The sequence below is a fragment of the Megascapheus bottae genome, unplaced genomic scaffold, assembly GCF_031878675.1.
Source record: "Megascapheus bottae isolate mThoBot1 unplaced genomic scaffold, mThoBot2.hap1 HAP1_SCAFFOLD_48, whole genome shotgun sequence".
NCBI lineage: Eukaryota > Metazoa > Chordata > Mammalia > Rodentia > Geomyidae > Megascapheus > Megascapheus bottae.
The window spans coordinates 1,429,014-1,450,517 of record NW_028327313.1 but is presented as its reverse complement, the minus strand read 5'-3'; the positions used below and the strand labels follow the sequence as shown (position 1 = coordinate 1,450,517).

At 57.9% G+C, this 21,504-nt stretch overlaps 4 protein-coding genes across 4 annotated transcripts; all 4 read right to left on the bottom strand.

Annotated features, from left to right (window-relative positions):
• Nucleotides 1-3,551: 3,551 nt before the first annotated feature.
• On the bottom strand, nucleotides 3,552-5,436 carry LOC150040099 (tripartite motif-containing protein 43-like). Its single transcript, XM_090327398.1, has 5 exons — nucleotides 4,997-5,436; nucleotides 4,438-4,915; nucleotides 4,198-4,329; nucleotides 3,995-4,108; nucleotides 3,552-3,866 (listed from the first exon to the last, which is right to left on the bottom strand). The coding sequence occupies exons 1-5, from the start codon at nucleotides 5,434-5,436 to the stop codon at nucleotides 3,552-3,554; spliced, it is 1,479 nt and encodes a 492-aa protein (XP_090183524.1).
• A 2,819-nt stretch (nucleotides 5,437-8,255) lies between these two features.
• LOC150040098 (tripartite motif-containing protein 43-like) lies at nucleotides 8,256-10,140 on the bottom strand. The gene is made up of 5 exons (XM_090327397.1): nucleotides 9,701-10,140; nucleotides 9,142-9,619; nucleotides 8,902-9,033; nucleotides 8,699-8,812; nucleotides 8,256-8,570 (listed from the first exon to the last, which is right to left on the bottom strand). Exons 1-5 carry the CDS (start codon nucleotides 10,138-10,140, stop codon nucleotides 8,256-8,258), a joined length of 1,479 nt encoding a protein of 492 aa, XP_090183523.1.
• Nucleotides 10,141-12,959: 2,819 nt separating this feature from the next.
• Nucleotides 12,960-14,844, bottom strand: LOC150040097 (tripartite motif-containing protein 43-like). The gene is made up of 5 exons (XM_090327396.1): nucleotides 14,405-14,844; nucleotides 13,846-14,323; nucleotides 13,606-13,737; nucleotides 13,403-13,516; nucleotides 12,960-13,274 (listed from the first exon to the last, which is right to left on the bottom strand). Exons 1-5 carry the CDS (start codon nucleotides 14,842-14,844, stop codon nucleotides 12,960-12,962), a joined length of 1,479 nt encoding a protein of 492 aa, XP_090183522.1.
• Nucleotides 14,845-17,663: 2,819 nt separating this feature from the next.
• Nucleotides 17,664-19,548, bottom strand: LOC150040096 (tripartite motif-containing protein 43-like). Its single transcript, XM_090327394.1, has 5 exons — nucleotides 19,109-19,548; nucleotides 18,550-19,027; nucleotides 18,310-18,441; nucleotides 18,107-18,220; nucleotides 17,664-17,978 (listed from the first exon to the last, which is right to left on the bottom strand). The coding sequence occupies exons 1-5, from the start codon at nucleotides 19,546-19,548 to the stop codon at nucleotides 17,664-17,666; spliced, it is 1,479 nt and encodes a 492-aa protein (XP_090183520.1).
• Between the last annotated feature and the right edge of the window lie 1,956 nt (nucleotides 19,549-21,504).

Here is a 21,504-nt window from a genome sequence, read left to right as displayed (position 1 = left end):
ACATCTGCCTTTTGGTAGGCTGTCATCAAGTCCTGGTACACCTGCCTCAGGTGAGCCTGCTTCTGGAGAAAGTGCCGCTCCACTGTCCACAGTTGCTCTAAACCCCTCCTTCCTTGGTTGAGAAAGCTTTCTACAAGTGGTCCTTCGCCTTCCCCCTGGAGAGTGGGGTGGGGCGCCGCCACGTACAATTCCGCCGTCATCTCTCCGTGTCTGCAAACAAACCAAATCCACCGGTCCACGATTTCCCTGCCCCCCTCTAGGTTTCTCTGGTTTTCTTCTTTCTTCTCCCACAAAGTTTCCATGTGCTGTAAGATCACCTCCCGTTTCTCCTCAGCCGCCCTCTCCACTGGTGGGTGTGTGTGACCCCTGTGCTCCCGAGCCTGGGAGCAGTGCTCACACAGCAGGTTCTTGTCCTCCTCACAGAACATGTGCTTGGTCACCCGGTGGGTCCCACACTGGTGCTCCTGCGAGCTCAGGAATCGCCGGAGGCTGGCTTTTCGCACGGCGAGACCACCCTGCTCAAAACCACATTGCTTCGCACTTCTCCTTGCTGGGAGGGCTCCCTGCACGCAGGGCACCTGGCCGGAGTCGTGGCTTCTTCCCAGGCAAGGCGGAGACAGGGGCGACAGAAAGTGTGCCCACACTTGATGGTGACCGGGTCCATCAACGTGTCCATGCAGATGAGGCATCTCACCTCTTCCTGGAAGGCTCGAGCAAGGACCGATTCCATCTTTCCCAAGAGCGCAATTCTAAAGAGCAGGTTCTCCCGCCGCCGCCGCCGCCTCTGCCTTGATCCTCGGTACCAGGAGGCTGGCTGGTTCTGGCTGCAGCAGGGTCTGCTCCAAAGACAACCTCCCCGGGCTTCCAGCCCTTTTATAGGCTGAGGTGCTGTGGCCAGAGAGGGGGATGTGCGCTCCCAGGGGTGGTGCCTCAGGCGTTCTCATTTGCATATCAACCACAGCGGCCAGGCACCACCTGGCCACCACTCCTTTGCTTAGGCTTTCTGCCACTGGCTTCTAACTAGGTCCTCCAAACACGACTGAGGTGTTCCTCTTCGCGTTCCACAGGGATTCCTTCTGCGTATACACATGCTGTCCAACAACCACTCGAGTGCGGGAAGTTTCTCTGACTTGGGGAAGGGACAGGGGCATCACAGAGACCCCCGGTGGAGTGCGGAGGCGAGGGGAGGGGAGGGGAGGGAAGCGGGGCAGGGGAGGAGGACCTGGGGGATGGATCCCAGGCCAAGAGTCTCGCCCACGGACACCACCGTGTTCAAACACAGAATGTGGTTTTGCTTCTGAGGTCGGGGGTGGGAGGGATGGGGACTGGCCGATGGGGAGGGAGCAGGAGGAGAGCAGGCAGGAGATCAGGCAGGGGAGGGTAGTACAGCTGGAGCCCGCGCAGGTTGCCCCCAGACCCTTGGGGCCAGGAAACCTCCACTCCTGGGTCTGCTGTGTCTTCGGGGCTGCACCAAGCCCCGAGGTGGGTTCTGACACCCAAAAACAATGCAACCCTCATGGAGCAGTAAAGTGGTGTAGGTACAATGGGGTGGACACCATGGTGTCTAGAACCAGCCAGGAGACACAGGCAAGGGACAGGGTTCACGGAGACACATGGCATGGTGGGAATGGACCCTGAGTCGAGGTGGGGTGGCCCTCCGCTTCGACCATCGCAAACACAGCCTGGCAGACCCGGCCTTGGAGCTGGTGGTGATCCAAAGGGTACCGCCCAGACCGGTCCACCTTCCTGCTGTCTGGAAGGCCCTGGAAAGGCTCTTGCTTCCCTTAGGGGAATGGGTCTCCGCTAGAAATGAAAGGCCCGAAAGGAGAGTGGAAGGAGCCAGTGGGGTGTCTCCAGAGAGGGGAATTCTTAGGCACACTGGCCAAACCCGCGGTTCAGTTGTCCAGATCCAGAAAGGCCCGCACCAGACCCAGAGGCTTCTCTAGGTAGAGACCAGTATCTGGCGCTGTAGTGGAGAAAGCGGCCAGGAGTGGCCCCTGGCACCGAGGAGAGGAGGGAAAGCTCCTGGGATGCCTTGGCAGGGAATCCTACTGAATTCTTCAGGCCTCTCAAATCTCCATCCCTCTCAGCCACACAACTCTCATTTCTGTCCTAAAGGGGTCAACCCCTTCCACTTCCTCAATCCTCTCACCTCTCTCAGCTCATTTCATCCTCAACCCTCTCAACCCTCCCAACTCTCTGAACACCCTGGATTCTGTCATCCCTCCTAACCCGCTCCTAACCCTCCCCTAAGTCTCCCAACCCCCACAACCCTCACAACACTCCCAAGGCTCTCAACAATCTGAACCCTCTTAACTCCTGACAGTCTAAAATCTCTCGACCCTCCCAACCCTTTCCTAACTTTTCCTAAACTCTCTCCATGACCCCTCAACAATCTCAAATCTCAACACACTCAACCCACTCAGATCGCTTAACACTCTTCACTCTCCACTGACTCGCTCAACCACTGGAGACTCTCAACCCTTTCCAAAATCTCACCCGAACGTCTTCTAAAACCCTTAGCCCTCCCCAAACCCTCAAGCCTTTCAATCAACCATCCCTACCCACTCAGTACTCTCAACTCTCACACCTCACACCGAGTCCTCCCAACCCTCTCATCCATATCAACCCTCTCATTCTCTCAAGTCTCCCCATTCTCCAATGTTCTCAACTCTCCAATCCTCTCAAATCTCTCAACCCTCTCTACCCCACCGACCCGCTTCCACCTTTCAGTCCCCTCCACCCTCTCAAATCTCTGAACCTTCTCCTAACACTCCCATTGCTCTTAACACTCCCAATCCTCTCAGCCCTCTACCCTCCTCATCTCGCTCAACTCTCTGTCCTAACCCCCTGCACTCACTCAAATCCCCCCATCTTCTCACCTCAATCAACTCACTCAGTTCACTCAAGTCTGTTAACCCTGTGAACTCCCTCCCAACTCTTTCAACCTGTGGGGCTTCCTAGCTAGTGGAAAACAGGCAGGCCTAGGCTGCTACCTGCGGCCCCGTGATACTGTGCCTTCGGCACACACACCACCCCACCCCACCCCCCACCCCGGCACAACCAGTGATATAAGCGGTCCGGAGCTAGAGCGTTCAGGGGCTCTCCCCGCCTGGAGCAGGAGCTCCAAAAACTCCCCGCAAGTGGGACGTGTCTAAGGACATGGTGGACTGGCAGTCCCATTCAGTAAAGACCAAACACCTGCTGCTGGTCGGATGTGGTGGCCACCGCTCAATCTGGATTGGGCACGTGAGCACCTTTTCTAAACTAAAGTTACATCTGCACCGAGACTCCGGTCTACAGAGTCTGTGTCCCCGGGATGATTCGTGGACACCACCGCCATTTCCGCCCCCCACCGCCCGCCTAGACTTCGGCGAAGGACCCCAACATCAACCCTCTCAAGCCTCTCGACCCTCTCCACTCCCTCCTAAATCTCCCAACCATCTCAGCCCTTTCACCTCACTCAATCTTCTCAACACTCTCTCTCCTCTCACAACTCTCAACTCTTCCTGAAACCTCTCAAACACCCATGGGCTAAGCCGAGGCAACCTTTACGCTGAAGAAACAACGTGTTTGTAATGAACTTTATTATTTGGCCTGTGGGGGAGGGGGAGGAGCGGGGGTTGCCGGATGTGGTGGAAGCTGGAGGAGACGTGGTTGGGGAGGGGATAAGAGCTGGAGCCCGAGGAATTTGCCTCCATGCCCTTGGTGGCGGAAAACCTCCATGACCATAAGGCCAGCTGAGCCTTATGGTCTTCTCCCAGGCCGAGGTGGGTTGGGACTACCGAACCCAATTCAGCACCCAAGGAGCAGTGTAGGGGGCTGGGCGGGGTGGCGAGGGGGTTGGGCAGGGAGGGGGTGCCACGCTGTCCGGAGACCAGCCAGGCCACAAGACAAGGGACAGGGGCCACAGAGACACACTGCGTGTTGGAATGGCCCCTGAGGCAGTCTGGGTGGCTCCCCCTTTGCCTGCCATGAAAACAGGAGGGCAAACCCGGCCTTGTGGCGGGTTGCCCACAGCGTGCCGCCCACACTGCTCCTCCTTCCTGCCCCCTACAGGGTCCTGGACTCCCTGGAAAGGCTCTCCGCCTAGGGGAATGGGTCGGAGCTGCAAATGAAAGGCCTGACTGGAGGGTGGAAGGAGCCGCTGGGGTATCTCCAGAGAAGGGAACTCTTAGCCACGTTGACAAAACTCACGGTCCCATTGTCTAGGTCCAGGAAGACCCCCACCCGACCCACAGGCTTCTCTAGGTAGAGAGGAAGCAGTGGTGAGGTAGTACAGAGAGCGCCAGGACTGCTCCCTGGCACAGAGGAGAGGAGGAAAAGGTCCTGGGATGCATTTGGAGGGAATCCTACAAAATTCCTGCACACCCCCAGAGCCCAGGAGGAAGAGTCGTCCACGCTGAGCTCCCAGTAATGTTTCCCCGAGATGAAGACCGGGGCGCCGAGAGCAAGCCGGCAGCCGGCTCCTTCCTCCGTGGAATCTGCGTGTCCCCGGGCCCCTCGAGAGGTCCTCCCGTGACCAGGCAGCAGAGGTGGACTCTGTATCCAGGGACCGAAGCTCACCGTCCCTCGGTAGCGGCTGAGGGTCTCTGTCAGTCCGGGAACGGAAGGAGGACTGAGCTGCGGCTCCACGGGCTGGGGCATGAAACGCAAGGCGCACTTACAGCTTTCCAGAGCATCTTCCAACTGCTGGAGGAGTTCCACATCTGCCTTTTGGTAGGCTGTCATCAAGTCCTGGTACACCTGCCTCAGGTGAGCCTGCTTCTGGAGAAAGTGCCGCTCCACTGTCCACAGTTGCTCTAAACCCCTCCTTCCTTGGTTGAGAAAGCTTTCTACAAGTGGTCCTTCGCCTTCCCCCTGGAGACTGGGGTGGGGCGCCGCCACGTACAATTCCGCCGTCATCTCTCCGTGTCTGCAAACAAACCAAATCCACCGGTCCACGATTTCCCTGCCCCCCTCTAGGTTTCTCTGGTTTTCTTCTTTCTTCTCCCACAAAGTTTCCGTGTGCTGTAAGATCACCTCCCGTTTCTCCTCAGCCGCCCTCTCCACTGGTGGGTGTGTGTGACCCCTGTGCTCCCGAGCCTGGGAGCAGTGCTCACACAGCAGGTTCTTGTCCTCCTCACAGAACATGTGCTTGGTCACCCGGTGGGTCCCACACTGGTGCTCCTGCGAGCTCAGGAATCGCCGGAGGCTGGCTTTTCGCACGGCGGAGACCACCCTGCTCAAAACCACATTGCTTCGCACTTCTCCTTGCTGGGAGGGCTCCCTGCACGCAGGGCACCTGGCCGGAGTCGTGGCTTCTTCCCAGGCAAGGCGGAGACAGGGGCGACAGAAAGTGTGCCCACACTTGATGGTGACCGGGTCCATCAACGTGTCCATGCAGATGAGGCATCTCACCTCTTCCTGGAAGGCTCGAGCAAGGACCGATTCCATCTTTCCCAAGAGCGCAATTCTAAAGAGCAGGTTCTCCCGCCGCCGCCGCCGCCTCTGCCTTGATCCTCGGTACCAGGAGGCTGGCTGGTTCTGGCTGCAGCAGGGTCTGCTCCAAAGACAACCTCCCCGGGCTTCCAGCCCTTTTATAGGCTGAGGTGCTGTGGCCAGAGAGGGGGATGTGCGCTCCCAGGGGTGGTGCCTCAGGCGTTCTCATTTGCATATCAACCACAGCGGCCAGGCACCACCTGGCCACCACTCCTTTGCTTAGGCTTTCTGCCACTGGCTTCTAACTAGGTCCTCCAAACACGACTGAGGTGTTCCTCTTCGCGTTCCACAGGGATTCCTTCTGCGTATACACATGCTGTCCAACAACCACTCGAGTGCGGGAAGTTTCTCTGACTTGGGGAAGGGACAGGGGCATCACAGAGACCCCCGGTGGAGTGCGGAGGCGAGGGGAGGGGAGGGGAGGGAAGCGGGGCAGGGGAGGAGGACCTGGGGGATGGATCCCAGGCCAAGAGTCTCGCCCACGGACACCACCGTGTTCAAACACAGAATGTGGTTTTGCTTCTGAGGTCGGGGGTGGGAGGGATGGGGACTGGCCGATGGGGAGGGAGCAGGAGGAGAGCAGGCAGGAGAGCAGGCAGGGGAGGGTAGTACAGCTGGAGCCCGCGCAGGTTGCCCCCAGCCCCTTGGGGCCAGGAAACCTCCACTCCTGGGTCTGCTGTGTCTTCGGGGCTGCACCAAGCCCCGAGGTGGGTTCTGACACCCAAAAACAATGCAACCCTCATGGAGCAGTAAAGTGGTGTAGGTACAATGGGGTGGACACCATGGTGTCTAGAACCAGCCAGGAGACACAGGCAAGGGACAGGGTTCACTGAGACACATGGCATGGTGGGAATGGACCCTGAGTCGAGGTGGGGTGGCCCTCCGCTTCGACCATCGCAAACACAGCCTGGCAGACCCGGCCTTGGAGCTGGTGGTGATCCAAAGGGTACCGCCCAGACCGGTCCACCTTCCTGCTGTCTGGAAGGCCCTGGAAAGGCTCTTGCTTCCCTTAGGGGAATGGGTCTCCGCTAGAAATGAAAGGCCCGAAAGGAGAGTGGAAGGAGCCAGTGGGGTGTCTCCAGAGAGGGGAATTCTTAGGCACACTGGCCAAACCCGCGGTTCAGTTGTCCAGATCCAGAAAGGCCCGCACCAGACCCAGAGGCTTCTCTAGGTAGAGACCAGTATCTGGCGCTGTAGTGGAGAAAGCGGCCAGGAGTGGCCCCTGGCACCGAGGAGAGGAGGGAAAGCTCCTGGGATGCCTTGGCAGGGAATCCTACTGAATTCTTCAGGCCTCTCAAATCTCCATCCCTCTCAGCCACACAACTCTCATTTCTGTCCTAAAGGGGTCAACCCCTTCCACTTCCTCAATCCTCTCACCTCTCTCAGCTCATTTCATCCTCAACCCTCTCAACCCTCCCAACTCTCTGAACACCCTGGATTCTGTCATCCCTCCTAACCCGCTCCTAACCCTCCCCTAAGTCTCCCAACCCCCACAACCCTCACAACACTCCCAAGGCTCTCAACAATCTGAACCCTCTTAACTCCTGACAGTCTAAAATTTCTCGACCTTCCCAACCCTTTCCTAACTTTTCCTAAACTCTCTCCATGACCCCTCAACAATCTCAAATCTCAACACACTCAACCCACTCAGATCGCTTAACACTCTTCACTCTCCACTGACTCGCTCAACCACTGGAGACTCTCAACCCTTTCCAAAATCTCACCCGAACGTCTTCTAAAACCCTTAGCCCTCCCAAAACCCTCAAGCCTCTCAATCAACCATCCCTACCCACTCAGTACTCTCAACTCTCACACCTCACACCGAGTCCTCCCAACCCTCTCATCCATATCAACCCTCTCATTCTCTCAAGTCTCCCCATTCTCCAATGTTCTCAACTCTCCAATCCTCTCAAATCTCTCAACCCTCTCTACCCCACCGACCCGCTTAAACCTTTCAGTCCCCTCCACCCTCTCAAATCTCTGAACCTTCTTCTAACACTCCCATTGCTCTTAACACTCCCAATCCTCTCAGCCCTCTACCCTCCTCATCTCGCTCAACTCTGTGTCCTAACCCCCTGCACTCACTCAAATCCCCCCGTTCTCACCTCAATCAACTCACTCAGTTCACTCAAGTCTGTTAACCCTGTGAACTCCCTCCCAACTCTTTCAACCTGTGGGGCTTCCTAGCTAGTGGAAAACAGGCAGGCCTAGGCTGCTACCTGCGGCCCCGTGATACTGTGCCTTCGGCACATACACCACCCCACCCCACCCCCCACCCCGGCACAACCAGTGATGTAAGCGGTCCGGAGCTAGAGCGTTCAGGGGCTCTCCCCGCCTGGAGCAGGAGCTCCAAAAACTCCCCGCAAGTGGGACGTGTCTAAGGACATGGTGGACTGGCAGTCCCATTCAGTAAAGACCAAACACCTGCTGCTGGTCGGATGTGGTGGCCACCGCTCAATCTGGATTGGGCACGTGAGCACCTTTTCTAAACTAAAGTTACATGTGCACCGAGACTCCGGTCTCCAGAGTCTGTGTCCCCGGGATGATTCGTGGACACCACCGCCATTTCCGCCCCCCACCGCCCGCCTAGACTTCGGAGAAGGACCCCAACATCAACCCTCTCAAGCCTCTCGACCCTCTCCACTCCCTCCTAAATCTCCCAACCATCTCAGCCCTTTCACCTCACTCAATCTTCTCAACACTCTCTCTCCTCTCACAACTCTCAACTCTTCCTGAAACCTCTCAAACACCCATGGGCTAAGCCGAGGCAACCTTTACGCTGAAGAAACAACGTGTTTGTAATGAACTTTATTATTTGGCCTGTGGGGGAGGGGGAGGAGCGGGGGTTGCCGGATGTGGTGGAAGCTGGAGGAGACGTGGTTGGGGAGGGGATAAGAGCTGGAGCCCGAGGAATTTGCCTCCATGCCCTTGGTGGCGGAAAACCTCCATGACCATAAGGCCAGCTGAGCCTTATGGTCTTCTCCCAGGCCGAGGTGGGTTGGGACTACCGAACCCAATTCAGCACCCAAGGAGCAGTGTAGGGGGCCGGGCGGGGTGGCGAGGGGGTTGGGCAGGGAGGGGGTGCCACGCTGTCCGGAGACCAGCCAGGCCACAAGACAAGGGACAGGGGCCACAGAGACACACTGCGTGTTGGAATGGCCCTTGAGGCAGTCTGGGTGGCTCCCCCTTTGCCTGCCATGAAAACAGGAGGGCAAACCCGGCCTTGTGGCGGGTGGCCCACAGCGTGCCGCCCACACTGCTCCTCCTTCCTGCCACCTACAGGGTCCTGGATTCCCTGGAAAGGCTCTCCGCCTAGGGGAATGGGTCGGAGCTGCAAATGAAAGGCCTGACTGGAGGGTGGAAGGAGCCGCTGGGGTATCTCCAGAGAAGGGAACTCTTAGCCACGTTGACAAAACTCACGGTCCCATTGTCTAGGTCCAGAAAGACCCCCACCCGACCCACAGGCTTCTCTAGGTAGAGAGGAAGCAGTGGTGAGGTAGTACAGAGAGCGCCAGGACTGCTCCCTGGCACAGAGGAGAGGAGGAAAAGGTCCTGGGATGCATTTGGAGGGAATCCTACAAAATTCCTGCACACCCTCAGAGCCCAGGAGGAAGAGTCGTCCACGCTGAGCTCCCAGTAATGTTTCCCCGAGATGAAGACCGGGGCGCCGAGAGCAAGCCTGCAGCCGGCTCCTTCCTCCCTGGAATCTGCGTGTCCCCGGGCCCCTCGAGAGGTCCTCCCGTGACCAGGCAGCAGAGGTGGACTCTGTATCCAGGGACCGAAGGTCACCGTCCCTCGGTAGCGGCTGAGGGTCTCTGTCAGTCCGGGAACGGAAGGAGGACTGAGCTGCGGCTCCACGGGCTGGGGCATGAAACGCAAGGCACACTTACAGCTTTCCAGAGCATCTTCCAACTGCTGGAGGAGTTCCACATCTGCCTTTTGGTAGGCTGTCATCAAGTCCTGGTACACCTGCCTCAGGTGAGCCTGCTTCTGGAGAAAGTGCCGCTCCACTGTCCACAGTTGCTCTAAACCCCTCCTTCCTTGGTTGAGAAAGCTTTCTACAAGTGGTCCTTCGCCTTCCCCCTGGAGACTGGGGTGGGGCGCCGCCACGTACAATTCCGCCGTCATCTCTCCGTGTCTGCAAACAAACCAAATCCACCGGTCCACGATTTCCCTGCCCCCCTCTAGGTTTCTCTGGTTTTCTTCTTTCTTCTCCCACAAAGTTTCCATGTGCTGTAAGATCACCTCCCGTTTCTCCTCAGCCGCCCTCTCCACTGGTGGGTGTGTGTGACCCCTGTGCTCCCGAGCCTGGGAGCAGTGCTCACACAGCAGGTTCTTGTCCTCCTCACAGAACATGTGCTTGGTCACCCGGTGGGTCCCACACTGGTGCTCCTGCGAGCTCAGGAATCGCCGGAGGCTGGCTTTTCGCACGGCGGAGACCACCCTGCTCAAAACCACATTGCTTCGCACTTCTCCTTGCTGGGAGGGCTCCCTGCACGCAGGGCACCTGGCCGGAGTCGTGGCTTCTTCCCAGGCAAGGCGGAGACAGGGGCGACAGAAAGTGTGCCCACACTTGATGGTGACCGGGTCCATCAACGTGTCCATGCAGATGAGGCATCTCACCTCTTCCTGGAAGGCTCGAGCAAGGACCGATTCCATCTTTCCCAAGAGCGAAATTCTAAAGAGCAGGTTCTCCCGCCGCCGCCGCCGCCTCTGCCTTGATCCTCGGTACCAGGAGGCTGGCTGGTTCTGGCTGCAGCAGGGTCTGCTCCAAAGACAACCTCCCCGGGCTTCCAGCCCTTTTATAGGCTGAGGTGCTGTGGCCAGAGAGGGGGATGTGCGCTCCCAGGGGTGGTGCCTCAGGCGTTCTCATTTGCATATCAACCACAGCGGCCAGGCACCACCTGGCCACCACTCCTTTGCTTAGGCTTTCTGCCACTGGCTTCTAACTAGGTCCTCCAAACACGACTGAGGTGTTCCTCTTCGCGTTCCACAGGGATTCCTTCTGCGTATACACATGCTGTCCAACAACCACTCGAGTGCGGGAAGTTTCTCTGACTTGGGGAAGGGACAGGGGCATCACAGAGACCCCCGGTGGAGTGCGGAGGCGAGGGGAGGGGAGGGGAGGGAAGCGGGGCTGGGGAGGAGGACCTGGGGGATGGATCCCAGGCCAAGAGTCTCGCCCACGGACACCACCGTGTTCAAACACAGAATGTGGTTTTGCTTCTGAGGTCGGGGGTGGGAGGGATGGGGACTGGCCGATGGGGAGGGAGCAGGAGGAGAGCAGGCAGGAGAGCAGGCAGGGGAGGGTAGTACAGCTGGAGCCCGCGCAGGTTGCCCCCAGCCCCTTGGGGCCAGGAAACCTCCACTCCTGGGTCTGCTGTGTCTTCGGGGCTGCACCAAGCCCCGAGGTGGGTTCTGACACCCAAAAACAATGCAACCCTCATGGAGCAGTAAAGTGGTGTAGGGACAATGGGGTGGACACCATGGTGTCTAGAACCAGCCAGGAGACACAGGCAAGGGACAGGGTTCACGGAGACACATGGCATGGTGGGAATGGACCCTGAGTCGAGGTGGGGTGGCCCTCCGCTTCGACCATCGCAAACACAGCCTGGCAGACCCGGCCTTGGAGCTGGTGGTGATCCAAAGGGTACCGCCCAGACCGGTCCACCTTCCTGCTGTCTGGAAGGCCCTGGAAAGGCTCTTGCTTCCCTTAGGGGAATGGGTCTCCGCTAGAAATGAAAGGCCCGAAAGGAGAGTGGAAGGAGCCAGTGGGGTGTCTCCAGAGAGGGGAATTCTTAGGCACACTGGCCAAACCCGCGGTTCAGTTGTCCAGATCCAGAAAGGCCCGCACCAGACCCAGAGGCTTCTCTAGGTAGAGACCAGTATCTGGCGCTGTAGTGGAGAAAGCGGCCAGGAGTGGCCCCTGGCACCGAGGAGAGGAGGGAAAGCTCCTGGGATGCCTTGGCAGGGAATCCTACTGAATTCTTCAGGCCTCTCAAATCTCCATCCCTCTCAGCCACACAACTCTCATTTCTGTCCTAAAGGGGTCAACCCCTTCCACTTCCTCAATCCTCTCACCTCTCTCAGCTCATTTCATCCTCAACCCTCTCAACCCTCCCAACTCTCTGAACACCCTGGATTCTGTCATCCCTCCTAACCCGCTCCTAACCCTCCCCTAAGTCTCCCAACCCCCACAACCCTCACAACACTCCCAAGGCTCTCAACAATCTGAACCCTCTTAACTCCTGACAGTCTAAAATTTCTCGACCTTCCCAACCCTTTCCTAACTTTTCCTAAACTCTCTCCATGACCCCTCAACAATCTCAAATCTCAACACACTCAACCCACTCAGATCGCTTAACACTCTTCACTCTCCACTGACTCGCTCAACCACTGGAGACTCTCAACCCTTTCCAAAATCTCACCCGAACGTCTTCTAAAACCCTTAGCCCTCCCAAAACCCTCAAGCCTCTCAATCAACCATCCCTACCCACTCAGTACTCTCAACTCTCACACCTCACACCGAGTCCTCCCAACCCTCTCATCCATATCAACCCTCTCATTCTCTCAAGTCTCCCCATTCTCCAATGTTCTCAACTCTCCAATCCTCTCAAATCTCTCAACCCTCTCTACCCCACCGACCCGCTTACACCTTTCAGTCCCCTCCACCCTCTCAAATCTCTGAACCTTCTTCTAACACTCCCATTGCTCTTAACACTCCCAATCCTCTCAGCCCTCTACCCTCCTCATCTCGCTCAACTCTGTGTCCTAACCCCCTGCACTCACTCAAATCCCCCCGTTCTCACCTCAATCAACTCACTCAGTTCACTCAAGTCTGTTAACCCTGTGAACTCCCTCCCAACTCTTTCAACCTGTGGGGCTTCCTAGCTAGTGGAAAACAGGCAGGCCTAGGCTGCTACCTGCGGCCCCGTGATACTGTGCCTTCGGCACACACACACCCCCACCCCACCCCCCACCCCGGCACAACCAGTGATGTAAGCGGTCCGGAGCTAGAGCGTTCAGGGGCTCTCCCCGCCTGGAGCAGGAGCTCCAAAAACTCCCCGCAAGTGGGACGTGTCTAAGGACATGGTGGACTGGCAGTCCCATTCAGTAAAGACCAAACACCTGCTGCTGGTCGGATGTGGTGGCCACCGCTCAATCTGGATTGGGCACGTGAGCACCTTTTCTAAACTAAAGTTACATGTGCACCGAGACTCCGGTCTCCAGAGTCTGTGTCCCCGGGATGATTCGTGGACACCACCGCCATTTCCGCCCCCCACCGCCCGCCTAGACTTCGGAGAAGGACCCCAACATCAACCCTCTCAAGCCTCTCGACCCTCTCCACTCCCTCCTAAATCTCCCAACCATCTCAGCCCTTTCACCTCACTCAATCTTCTCAACACTCTCTCTCCTCTCACAACTCTCAACTCTTCCTGAAACCTCTCAAACACCCATGGGCTAAGCCGAGGCAACCTTTACGCTGAAGAAACAACGTGTTTGTAATGAACTTTATTATTTGGCCTGTGGGGGAGGGGGAGGAGCGGGGGTTGCCGGATGTGGTGGAAGCTGGAGGAGACGTGGTTGGGGAGGGGATAAGAGCTGGAGCCCGAGGAATTTGCCTCCATGCCCTTGGTGGCGGAAAACCTCCATGACCATAAGGCCAGCTGAGCCTTATGGTCTTCTCCCAGGCCGAGGTGGGTTGGGACTACCGAACCCAATTCAGCACCCAAGGAGCAGTGTAGGGGGCCGGGCGGGGTGGCGAGGGGGTTGGGCAGGGAGGGGGTGCCACGCTGTCCGGAGACCAGCCAGGCCACAAGACAAGGGACAGGGGCCACAGAGACACACTGCGTGTTGGAATGGCCCTTGAGGCAGTCTGGGTGGCTCCCCCTTTGCCTGCCATGAAAACAGGAGGGCAAACCCGGCCTTGTGGCGGGTGGCCCACAGCGTGCCGCCCACACTGCTCCTCCTTCCTGCCACCTACAGGGTCCTGGATTCCCTGGAAAGGCTCTCCGCCTAGGGGAATGGGTCGGAGCTGCAAATGAAAGGCCTGACTGGAGGGTGGAAGGAGCCGCTGGGGTATCTCCAGAGAAGGGAACTCTTAGCCACGTTGACAAAACTCACGGTCCCATTGTCTAGGTCCAGAAAGACCCCCACCCGACCCACAGGCTTCTCTAGGTAGAGAGGAAGCAGTGGTGAGGTAGTACAGAGAGCGCCAGGACTGCTCCCTGGCACAGAGGAGAGGAGGAAAAGGTCCTGGGATGCATTTGGAGGGAATCCTACAAAATTCCTGCACACCCTCAGAGCCCAGGAGGAAGAGTCGTCCACGCTGAGCTCCCAGTAATGTTTCCCCGAGATGAAGACCGGGGCGCCGAGAGCAAGCCTGCAGCCGGCTCCTTCCTCCCTGGAATCTGCGTGTCCCCGGGCCCCTCGAGAGGTCCTCCCGTGACCAGGCAGCAGAGGTGGACTCTGTATCCAGGGACCGAAGGTCACCGTCCCTCGGTAGCGGCTGAGGGTCTCTGTCAGTCCGGGAACGGAAGGAGGACTGAGCTGCGGCTCCACGGGCTGGGGCATGAAACGCAAGGCGCACTTACAGCTTTCCAGAGCATCTTCCAACTGCTGGAGGAGTTCCACATCTGCCTTTTGGTAGGCTGTCATCAAGTCCTGGTACACCTGCCTCAGGTGAGCCTGCTTCTGGAGAAAGTGCCGCTCCACTGTCCACAGTTGCTCTAAACCCCTCCTTCCTTGGTTGAGAAAGCTTTCTACAAGTGGTCCTTCGCCTTCCCCCTGGAGACTGGGGTGGGGCGCCGCCACGTACAATTCCGCCGTCATCTCTCCGTGTCTGCAAACAAACCAAATCCACCGGTCCACGATTTCCCTGCCCCCCTCTAGGTTTCTCTGGTTTTCTTCTTTCTTCTCCCACAAAGTTTCCATGTGCTGTAAGATCACCTCCCGTTTCTCCTCAGCCGCCCTCTCCACTGGTGGGTGTGTGTGACCCCTGTGCTCCCGAGCCTGGGAGCAGTGCTCACACAGCAGGTTCTTGTCCTCCTCACAGAACATGTGCTTGGTCACCCGGTGGGTCCCACACGGGTGCTCCTGCGAGCTCAGGAATCGCCGGAGGCTGGCTTTTCGCACGGCGGAGACCACCCTGCTCAAAACCACATTGCTTCGCACTTCTCCTTGCTGGGAGGGCTCCCTGCACGCAGGGCACCTGGCCGGAGTCGTGGCTTCTTCCCAGGCAAGGCGGAGACAGGGGCGACAGAAAGTGTGCCCACACTTGATGGTGACCGGGTCCATCAACGTGTCCATGCAGATGAGGCATCTCACCTCTTCCTGGAAGGCTCGAGCAAGGACCGATTCCATCTTTCCCAAGAGCGCAATTCTAAAGAGCAGGTTCTCCCGCCGCCGCCGCCGCCTCTGCCTTGATCCTCGGTACCAGGAGGCTGGCTGGTTCTGGCTGCAGCAGGGTCTGCTCCAAAGACAACCTCCCCGGGCTTCCAGCCCTTTTATAGGCTGAGGTGCTGTGGCCAGAGAGGGGGATGTGCGCTCCCAGGGGTGGTGCCTCAGGCGTTCTCATTTGCATATCAACCACAGCGGCCAGGCACCACCTGGCCACCACTCCTTTGCTTAGGCTTTCTGCCACTGGCTTCTAACTAGGTCCTCCAAACACGACTGAGGTGTTCCTCTTCGCGTTCCACAGGGATTCCTTCTGCGTATACACATGCTGTCCAACAACCACTCGAGTGCGGGAAGTTTCTCTGACTTGGGGAAGGGACAGGGGCATCACAGAGACCCCCGGTGGAGTGCGGAGGCGAGGGGAGGGGAGGGGAGGGAAGCGGGGCAGGGGAGGAGGACCTGGGGGATGGATCCCAGGCCAAGAGTCTCGCCCACGGACACCACCGTGTTCAAACACAGAATGTGGTTTTGCTTCTGAGGTCGGGGGTGGGAGGGATGGGGACTGGCCGATGGGGAGGGAGCAGGAGGAGAGCAGGCAGGAGAGCAGGCAGGGGAGGGTAGTACAGCTGGAGCCCACGCAGGTTGCCCCCAGACCCTTGGGGCCAGGAAACCTCCACTCCTGGGTCTGCTGTGTCTTCGGGGCTGCACCAAGCCCCGAGGTGGGTTCTGACACCCAAAAACAATGCAACCCTCATGGAGCAGTAAAGTGGTGTAGGGACAATGGGGTGGACACCATGGTGTCTAGAACCAGCCAGGAGACACAGGCAAGGGACAGGGTTCACGGAGACACATGGCATGGTGGGAATGGACCCTGAGTCGAGGTGGGGTGGCCCTCCGCTTCGACCATCGCAAACACAGCCTGGCAGACCCGGCCTTGGAGCTGGTGGTGATCCAAAGGGTACCGCCCAGACCGGTCCACCTTCCTGCTGTCTGGAAGGCCCTGGAAAGGCTCTTGCTTCCCTTAGGGGAATGGGTCTCCGCTAGAAATGAAAGGCCCGAAAGGAGAGTGGAAGGAGCCAGTGGGGTGTCTCCAGAGAGGGGAATTCTTAGGCACACTGGCCAAACCCGCGGTTCAGTTGTCCAGATCCAGAAAGGCCCGCACCAGACCCAGAGGCTTCTCTAGGTAGAGACCAGTATCTGGCGCTGTAGTGGAGAAAGCGGCCAGGAGTGGCCCCTGGCACCGAGGAGAGGAGGGAAAGCTCCTGGGATGCCTTGGCAGGGAATCCTACTGAATTCTTCAGGCCTCTCAAATCTCCATCCCTCTCAGCCACACAACTCTCATTTCTGTCCTAAAGGGGTCAACCCCTTCCACTTCCTCAATCCTCTCACCTCTCTCAGCTCATTTCATCCTCAACCCTCTCAACCCTCCCAACTCTCTGAACACCCTGGATTCTGTCATCCCTCCTAACCCGCTCCTAACCCTCCCCTAAGTCTCCCAACCCCCACAACCCTCACAACACTCCCAAGGCTCTCAACAATCTGAACCCTCTTAACTCCTGACAGTCTAAAATTTCTCGACCTTCCCAACCCTTTCCTAACTTTTCCTAAACTCTCTCCATGACCCCTCAACAATCTCAAATCTCAACACACTCAACCCACTCAGATCGCTTAACACTCTTCACTCTCCACTGACTCGCTCAACCACTGGAGACTCTCAACCCTTTCCAAAATCTCACCCGAACGTCTTCTAAAACCCTTAGCCCTCCCAAAACCCTCAAGCCTCTCAATCAACCATCCCTACCCACTCAGTACTCTCAACTCTCACACCTCACACCGAGTCCTCCCAACCCTCTCATCCATATCAACCCTCTCATTCTCTCAAGTCTCCCCATTCTCCAATGTTCTCAACTCTCCAATCCTCTCAAATCTCTCAACCCTCTCTACCCCACCGACCCGCTTACACCTTTCAGTCCCCTCCACCCTCTCAAATCTCTGAACCTTCTTCTAACACTCCCATTGCTCTTAACACTCCCAATCCTCTCAGCCCTCTACCCTCCTCATCTCGCTCAACTCTGTGTCCTAACCCCCTGCACTCACTCAAATCCCCCCGTTCTCACCTCAATCAACTCACTCAGTTCACTCAAGTCTGTTAACCCTGTGAACTCCCTCCCAACTCTTTCAACCTGTGGGGCTTCCTAGCTAGTGGAAAACAGGCAGGCCTAGGCTGCTACCTGCGGCCCCGTGATACTGTGCCTTCGGCACACACACCCCCCCACCCCACCCCCCACCCCGGCACAACCAGTGATGTAAGCAGTCCGGAGCTAGAGCGTTCAGGGGCTCTCCCCGCCTGGAGCAGGAGCTCCAAAAACTCCCCGCAAGTGGGACGTGTCTAAGGACATGGTGGACTGGCAGTCCCATTCAGTAAAGACCAAACACCTGCTGCTGGTCGGATGTGGTGGCCACCGCTCAATCTGGATTGGGCACGTGAGCACCTTTTCTAAACTAAAGTTACATCTGCACCGAGACTCCGGTCTCCAGAGTCTGTGTCCCCGGGATGATTCGTGGACACCACCGCCATTTCCGCCCCCCACCGCCCGCCTAGACTTCGGAGAAGGACCCCAACATCAACCCTCTCAAGCCTCTCGACCCTCTCCACTCCCTCCTAAATCTCCCAACCATCTCAGCCCTTTCACCTCACTCAATCTTCTCAACACTCTCTCTCCTCTCACAACTCTCAACTCTTCCTGAAACCTCTCAAACACCCATGGGCTAAGCCGAGGCAACCTTTACGCTGAAGAAACAACGTGTTTGTAATGAACTTTATTATTTGGCCTGTGGGGGAGGGGGAGGAGCGGGGGTTGCCGGATGTGGTGGAAGCTGGAGGAGACGTGGTTGGGGAGGGGATAAGAGCTGGAGCCCGAGGAATTTGCCTCCATGCCCTTGGTGGCGGAAAACCTCCATGACCATAAGGCCAGCTGAGCCTTATGGTCTTCTCCCAGGCCGAGGTGGGTTGGGACTACCGAACCCAATTCAGCACCCAAGGAGCAGTGTAGGGGGCCGGGCGGGGTGGCGAGGGGGTTGGGCAGGGAGGGGGTGCCACGCTGTCCGGAGACCAGCCAGGCCACAAGACAAGGGACAGGGGCCACAGAGACACACTGCGTGTTGGAATGGCCCTTGAGGCAGTCTGGGTGGCTCCCCCTTTGCCTGCCATGAAAACAGGAGGGCAAACCCGGCCTTGTGGCGGGTGGCCCACAGCGTGCCGCCCACACTGCTCCTCCTTCCTGCCACCTACAGGGTCCTGGATTCCCTGGAAAGGCTCTCCGCCTAGGGGAATGGGTCGGAGCTGCAAATGAAAGGCCTGACTGGAGGGTGGAAGGAGCCGCTGGGGTATCTCCAGAGAAGGGAACTCTTAGCCACGTTGACAAAACTCACGGTCCCATTGTCTAGGTCCAGAAAGACCCCCACCCGACCCACAGGCTTCTCTAGGTAGAGAGGAAGCAGTGGTGAGGTAGTACAGAGAGCGCCAGGACTGCTCCCTGGCACAGAGGAGAGGAGGAAAAGGTCCTGGGATGCATTTGGAGGGAATCCTACAAAATTCCTGCACACCCTCAGAGCCCAGGAGGAAGAGTCGTCCACGCTGAGCTCCCAGTAATGTTTCCCCGAGATGAAGACCGGGGCGCCGAGAGCAAGCCTGCAGCCGGCTCCTTCCTCCCTGGAATCTGCGTGTCCCCGGGCCCCTCGAGAGGTCCTCCCGTGACCAGGCAGCAGAGGTGGACTCTGTATCCAGGGACCGAAGGTCACCGTCCCTCGGTAGCGGCTGAGGGTCTCTGTCAGTCCGGGAACGGAAGGAGGACTGAGCTGCGGCTCCACGGGCTGGGGCATGAAACGCAAGGCGCACTTACAGCTTTCCAGAGCATCTTCCAACTGCTGGAGGAGTTCCACATCTGCCTTTTGGTAGGCTGTCATCAAGTCCTGGTACACCTGCCTCAGGTGAGCCTGCTTCTGGAGAAAGTGCCGCTCCACTGTCCACAGTTGCTCTAAACCCCTCCTTCCTTGGTTGAGAAAGCTTTCTACAAGTGGTCCTTCGCCTTCCCCCTGGAGACTGGGGTGGGGCGCCGCCACGTACAATTCCGCCGTCATCTCTCCGTGTCTGCTCACAAACCAAATCCACCGGTCCACGATTTCCCTGCCCCCCTCTAGGTTTCTCTGGTTTTCTTCTTTCTTCTCCCACAAAGTTTCCATGTGCTGTAAGATCACCTCCCGTTTCTCCTCAGCCGCCCTCTCCACTGGTGGGTGTGTGTGACCCCTGTGCTCCCGAGCCTGGGAGCAGTGCTCACACAGCAGGTTCTTGTCCTCCTCCCAGAACATGTGCTTGGTCACCCGGTGGGTCCCACACGGGTGCTCCTGCGAGCTCAGGAATCGCCGGAGGCTGGCTTTTCGCACGGCGGAGACCACCCTGCTCAAAACCACATTGCTTCGCACTTCTCCTTGCTGGGAGGGCTCCCTGCACGCAGGGCACCTGGCTGGAGTCGTGGCTTCTTCCCAGGCAAGGCGGAGACAGGGGCGACAGAAAGTGTGCCCACACTTGATGGTGACCGGGTCCATCAACGTGTCCATGCAGATGAGGCATCTCACCTCTTCCTGGAAGGCTCGAGCAAGGACCGATTCCATCTTTCCCAAGAGCGCAATTCTAAAGAGCAGGTTCTCCTCCCGCCGCCGCCGCCGCTGCCTTGATCCTCGGTACCAGGAGCCTGGCTGGTTCTGGCTGCAGCAGGGTCTGCTCCAAAGACAACCTCCCCGGGCTTCCAGCCCTTTTATAGGCTGAGGTGCTGTGGCCAGAGAGGGGGATGTGCGCTCCCAGGGGTGGTGCCTCAGGCGATCTCATTTGCATATCAACCACAGCAGCCAGGCACCACCTGGCCACCACTCCTTTGCTTAGGCTTTCTGCCACTGGCTTCTAAGTAGGTCCTCCAAACACGACTGAGGTGTTCTTCTTCGCGTTCCACAGGGATTCCTTCTGCGTATACACATGCTGTCCAACAACCACTCGAGTGCGGGAAGTTTCTCTGATTTGGGGAAGGGACAGGGGCATCACAGAGACCCCGGTGGAGTGCGGAGGTGAGGGGAGGGGAGGGGAGGGAAGCGGGGCAGGGGAGGAGGCCCCGGGGGATGGATCCCAGGCCAAGAGTCTCGCCCACGGACACCACCGTGTTCAAACACAGAATGTGGTTTTGCTTCTGAGGTCGGGGGTGGGAGGGATGGGGACTGGCCGATGGGGAGGGAGCAGGAGGAGAGCAGGCAGGAGAGCAGGCAGGGGAGGGTAGTACAGCTGGAGCCCACGCAGGTTGCCCCCAGACCCTTGGGGCCAGGAAACCTCCACTCCTGGGTCTGCTGTGTCTTCGGGGCTGCACCAAGCCCCGAGGTGGGTTCTGACACCCAAAAACAATGCAACCCTCATGGAGCAGTAAAGTGGTGTAGGTACAATGGGGTGGACACCATGGTGTCTAGAACCAGCCAGGAGACACAGGCAAGGGACAGGGTTCACGGAGACACATGGCATGGTGGGAATGGACCCTGAGTCGAGGTGGGGTGGCCCTCCGCTTCGACCATCGCAAACACAGCCTGGCAGACCCGGCCTTGGAGCTGGTGGTGATCCAAAGGGTACCGCCCAGACCGGTCCACCTTCCTGCTGTCTGGAAGGCCCTGGAAAGGCTCTTGCTTCCCTTAGGGGAATGGGTCTCCGCTAGAAATGAAAGGCCCGAAAGGAGAGTGGAAGGAGCCAGTGGGGTGTCTCCAGAGAGGGGAATTCTTAGGCACACTGGCCAAACCCGCGGTTCAGTTGTCCAGATCCAGAAAGGCCCGCACCAGACCCAGAGGCTTCTCTAGGTAGAGACCGGTATCTGGCGCTGTAGTGGAGAAAGCGGCCAGGAGTGGCCCCTGGCACCGAGGAGAGGAGGGAAAGCTCCTGGGATGCCTTGGCAGGGAATCCTACTGAATTCTTCAGGCCTCTCAAATCTCCATCCCTCTCAGCCACACAACTCTCATTTCTGTCCTAAAGGGGTCAACCCCTTCCACTTCCTCAATCCTCTTACCTCTCTCAGCTCATTTCATCCTCAACCCTCTCAATCCTCCCAACGCTCTGAACACCCTGGATTCTGTCATCCCTCCTAACCCGCTCCTAACCCTCCCCTAAGTCTCCCAACCCCCACAACCCTCACAACACTCCCAAGGCTCTCAACAATCTGAACCCTCTTAACTCCTGACAGTCTAAAATCTCTCGACCCTCCCAACCCTTTCCTAACTTTTCCTAAACTCTCTCCATGACCCCTCAACAATCTCAAATCTCAACACACTCAACCCACTCAGATCGCTTAACACTCTTCACTCTCCACTGACTCGCTCAACCACTGGAGACTCTCAACCCTTTCCAAAATCTCACCCGAACGTCTTCTAAAACCCTTAGCCCTCCCCAAACCCTCAAGCCTTTCAATCAACCATCCCTACCCACTCAGTACTCTCAACTCTCACACCTCACACCGAGTCCTCCCAACCCTCTCATCCATATCAACCCTCTCATTCTCTCAAGTCTCCCCATTCTCCAATGTTCTCAACTCTCCAATCCTCTCA

Bases quoted from the DNA above. Each gene is read 5' to 3' on its own strand.
- LOC150040099 (XM_090327398.1), bottom strand. From the start codon at position 5,436: ATGGAATCGGTCCTTGCTCGAGCCTTCCAGGAAGAGGTGAGATGCCTC. The intron at 4,916-4,996 runs GTGGGAGAAGAA...GTTTGTTTGCAG, and splicing joins TTACAGCACACGGAAACTTT to ACACGGAGAGATGACGGCGG. The intron at 4,109-4,197 runs GTGAGTTTTGTC...TTTCATTTGCAG, and splicing joins TGGACCTAGACAATGGGACC to CTCCGACCCATTCCCCTAGG.
- LOC150040098 (XM_090327397.1), bottom strand. From the start codon at position 10,140: ATGGAATCGGTCCTTGCTCGAGCCTTCCAGGAAGAGGTGAGATGCCTC. The intron at 9,620-9,700 runs GTGGGAGAAGAA...GTTTGTTTGCAG, and splicing joins TTACAGCACATGGAAACTTT to ACACGGAGAGATGACGGCGG. The intron at 8,571-8,698 runs GTTTGCCCTCCT...GTCTCCGGACAG, and splicing joins GCCACCCGCCACAAGGCCGG to CGTGGCACCCCCTCCCTGCC.
- LOC150040097 (XM_090327396.1), bottom strand. From the start codon at position 14,844: ATGGAATCGGTCCTTGCTCGAGCCTTCCAGGAAGAGGTGAGATGCCTC. The intron at 14,324-14,404 runs GTGGGAGAAGAA...GTTTGTTTGCAG, and splicing joins TTACAGCACATGGAAACTTT to ACACGGAGAGATGACGGCGG. The intron at 13,517-13,605 runs GTGAGTTTTGTC...TTTCATTTGCAG, and splicing joins TGGACCTAGACAATGGGACC to CTCCGACCCATTCCCCTAGG.
- LOC150040096 (XM_090327394.1), bottom strand. From the start codon at position 19,548: ATGGAATCGGTCCTTGCTCGAGCCTTCCAGGAAGAGGTGAGATGCCTC. The intron at 18,442-18,549 runs GTCTTCATCTCG...AATGCATCCCAG, and splicing joins GGCTTGCTCTCGGCGCCCCG to GACCTTTTCCTCCTCTCCTC. The intron at 17,979-18,106 runs GTTTGCCCTCCT...GTCTCCGGACAG, and splicing joins GCCACCCGCCACAAGGCCGG to CGTGGCACCCCCTCCCTGCC.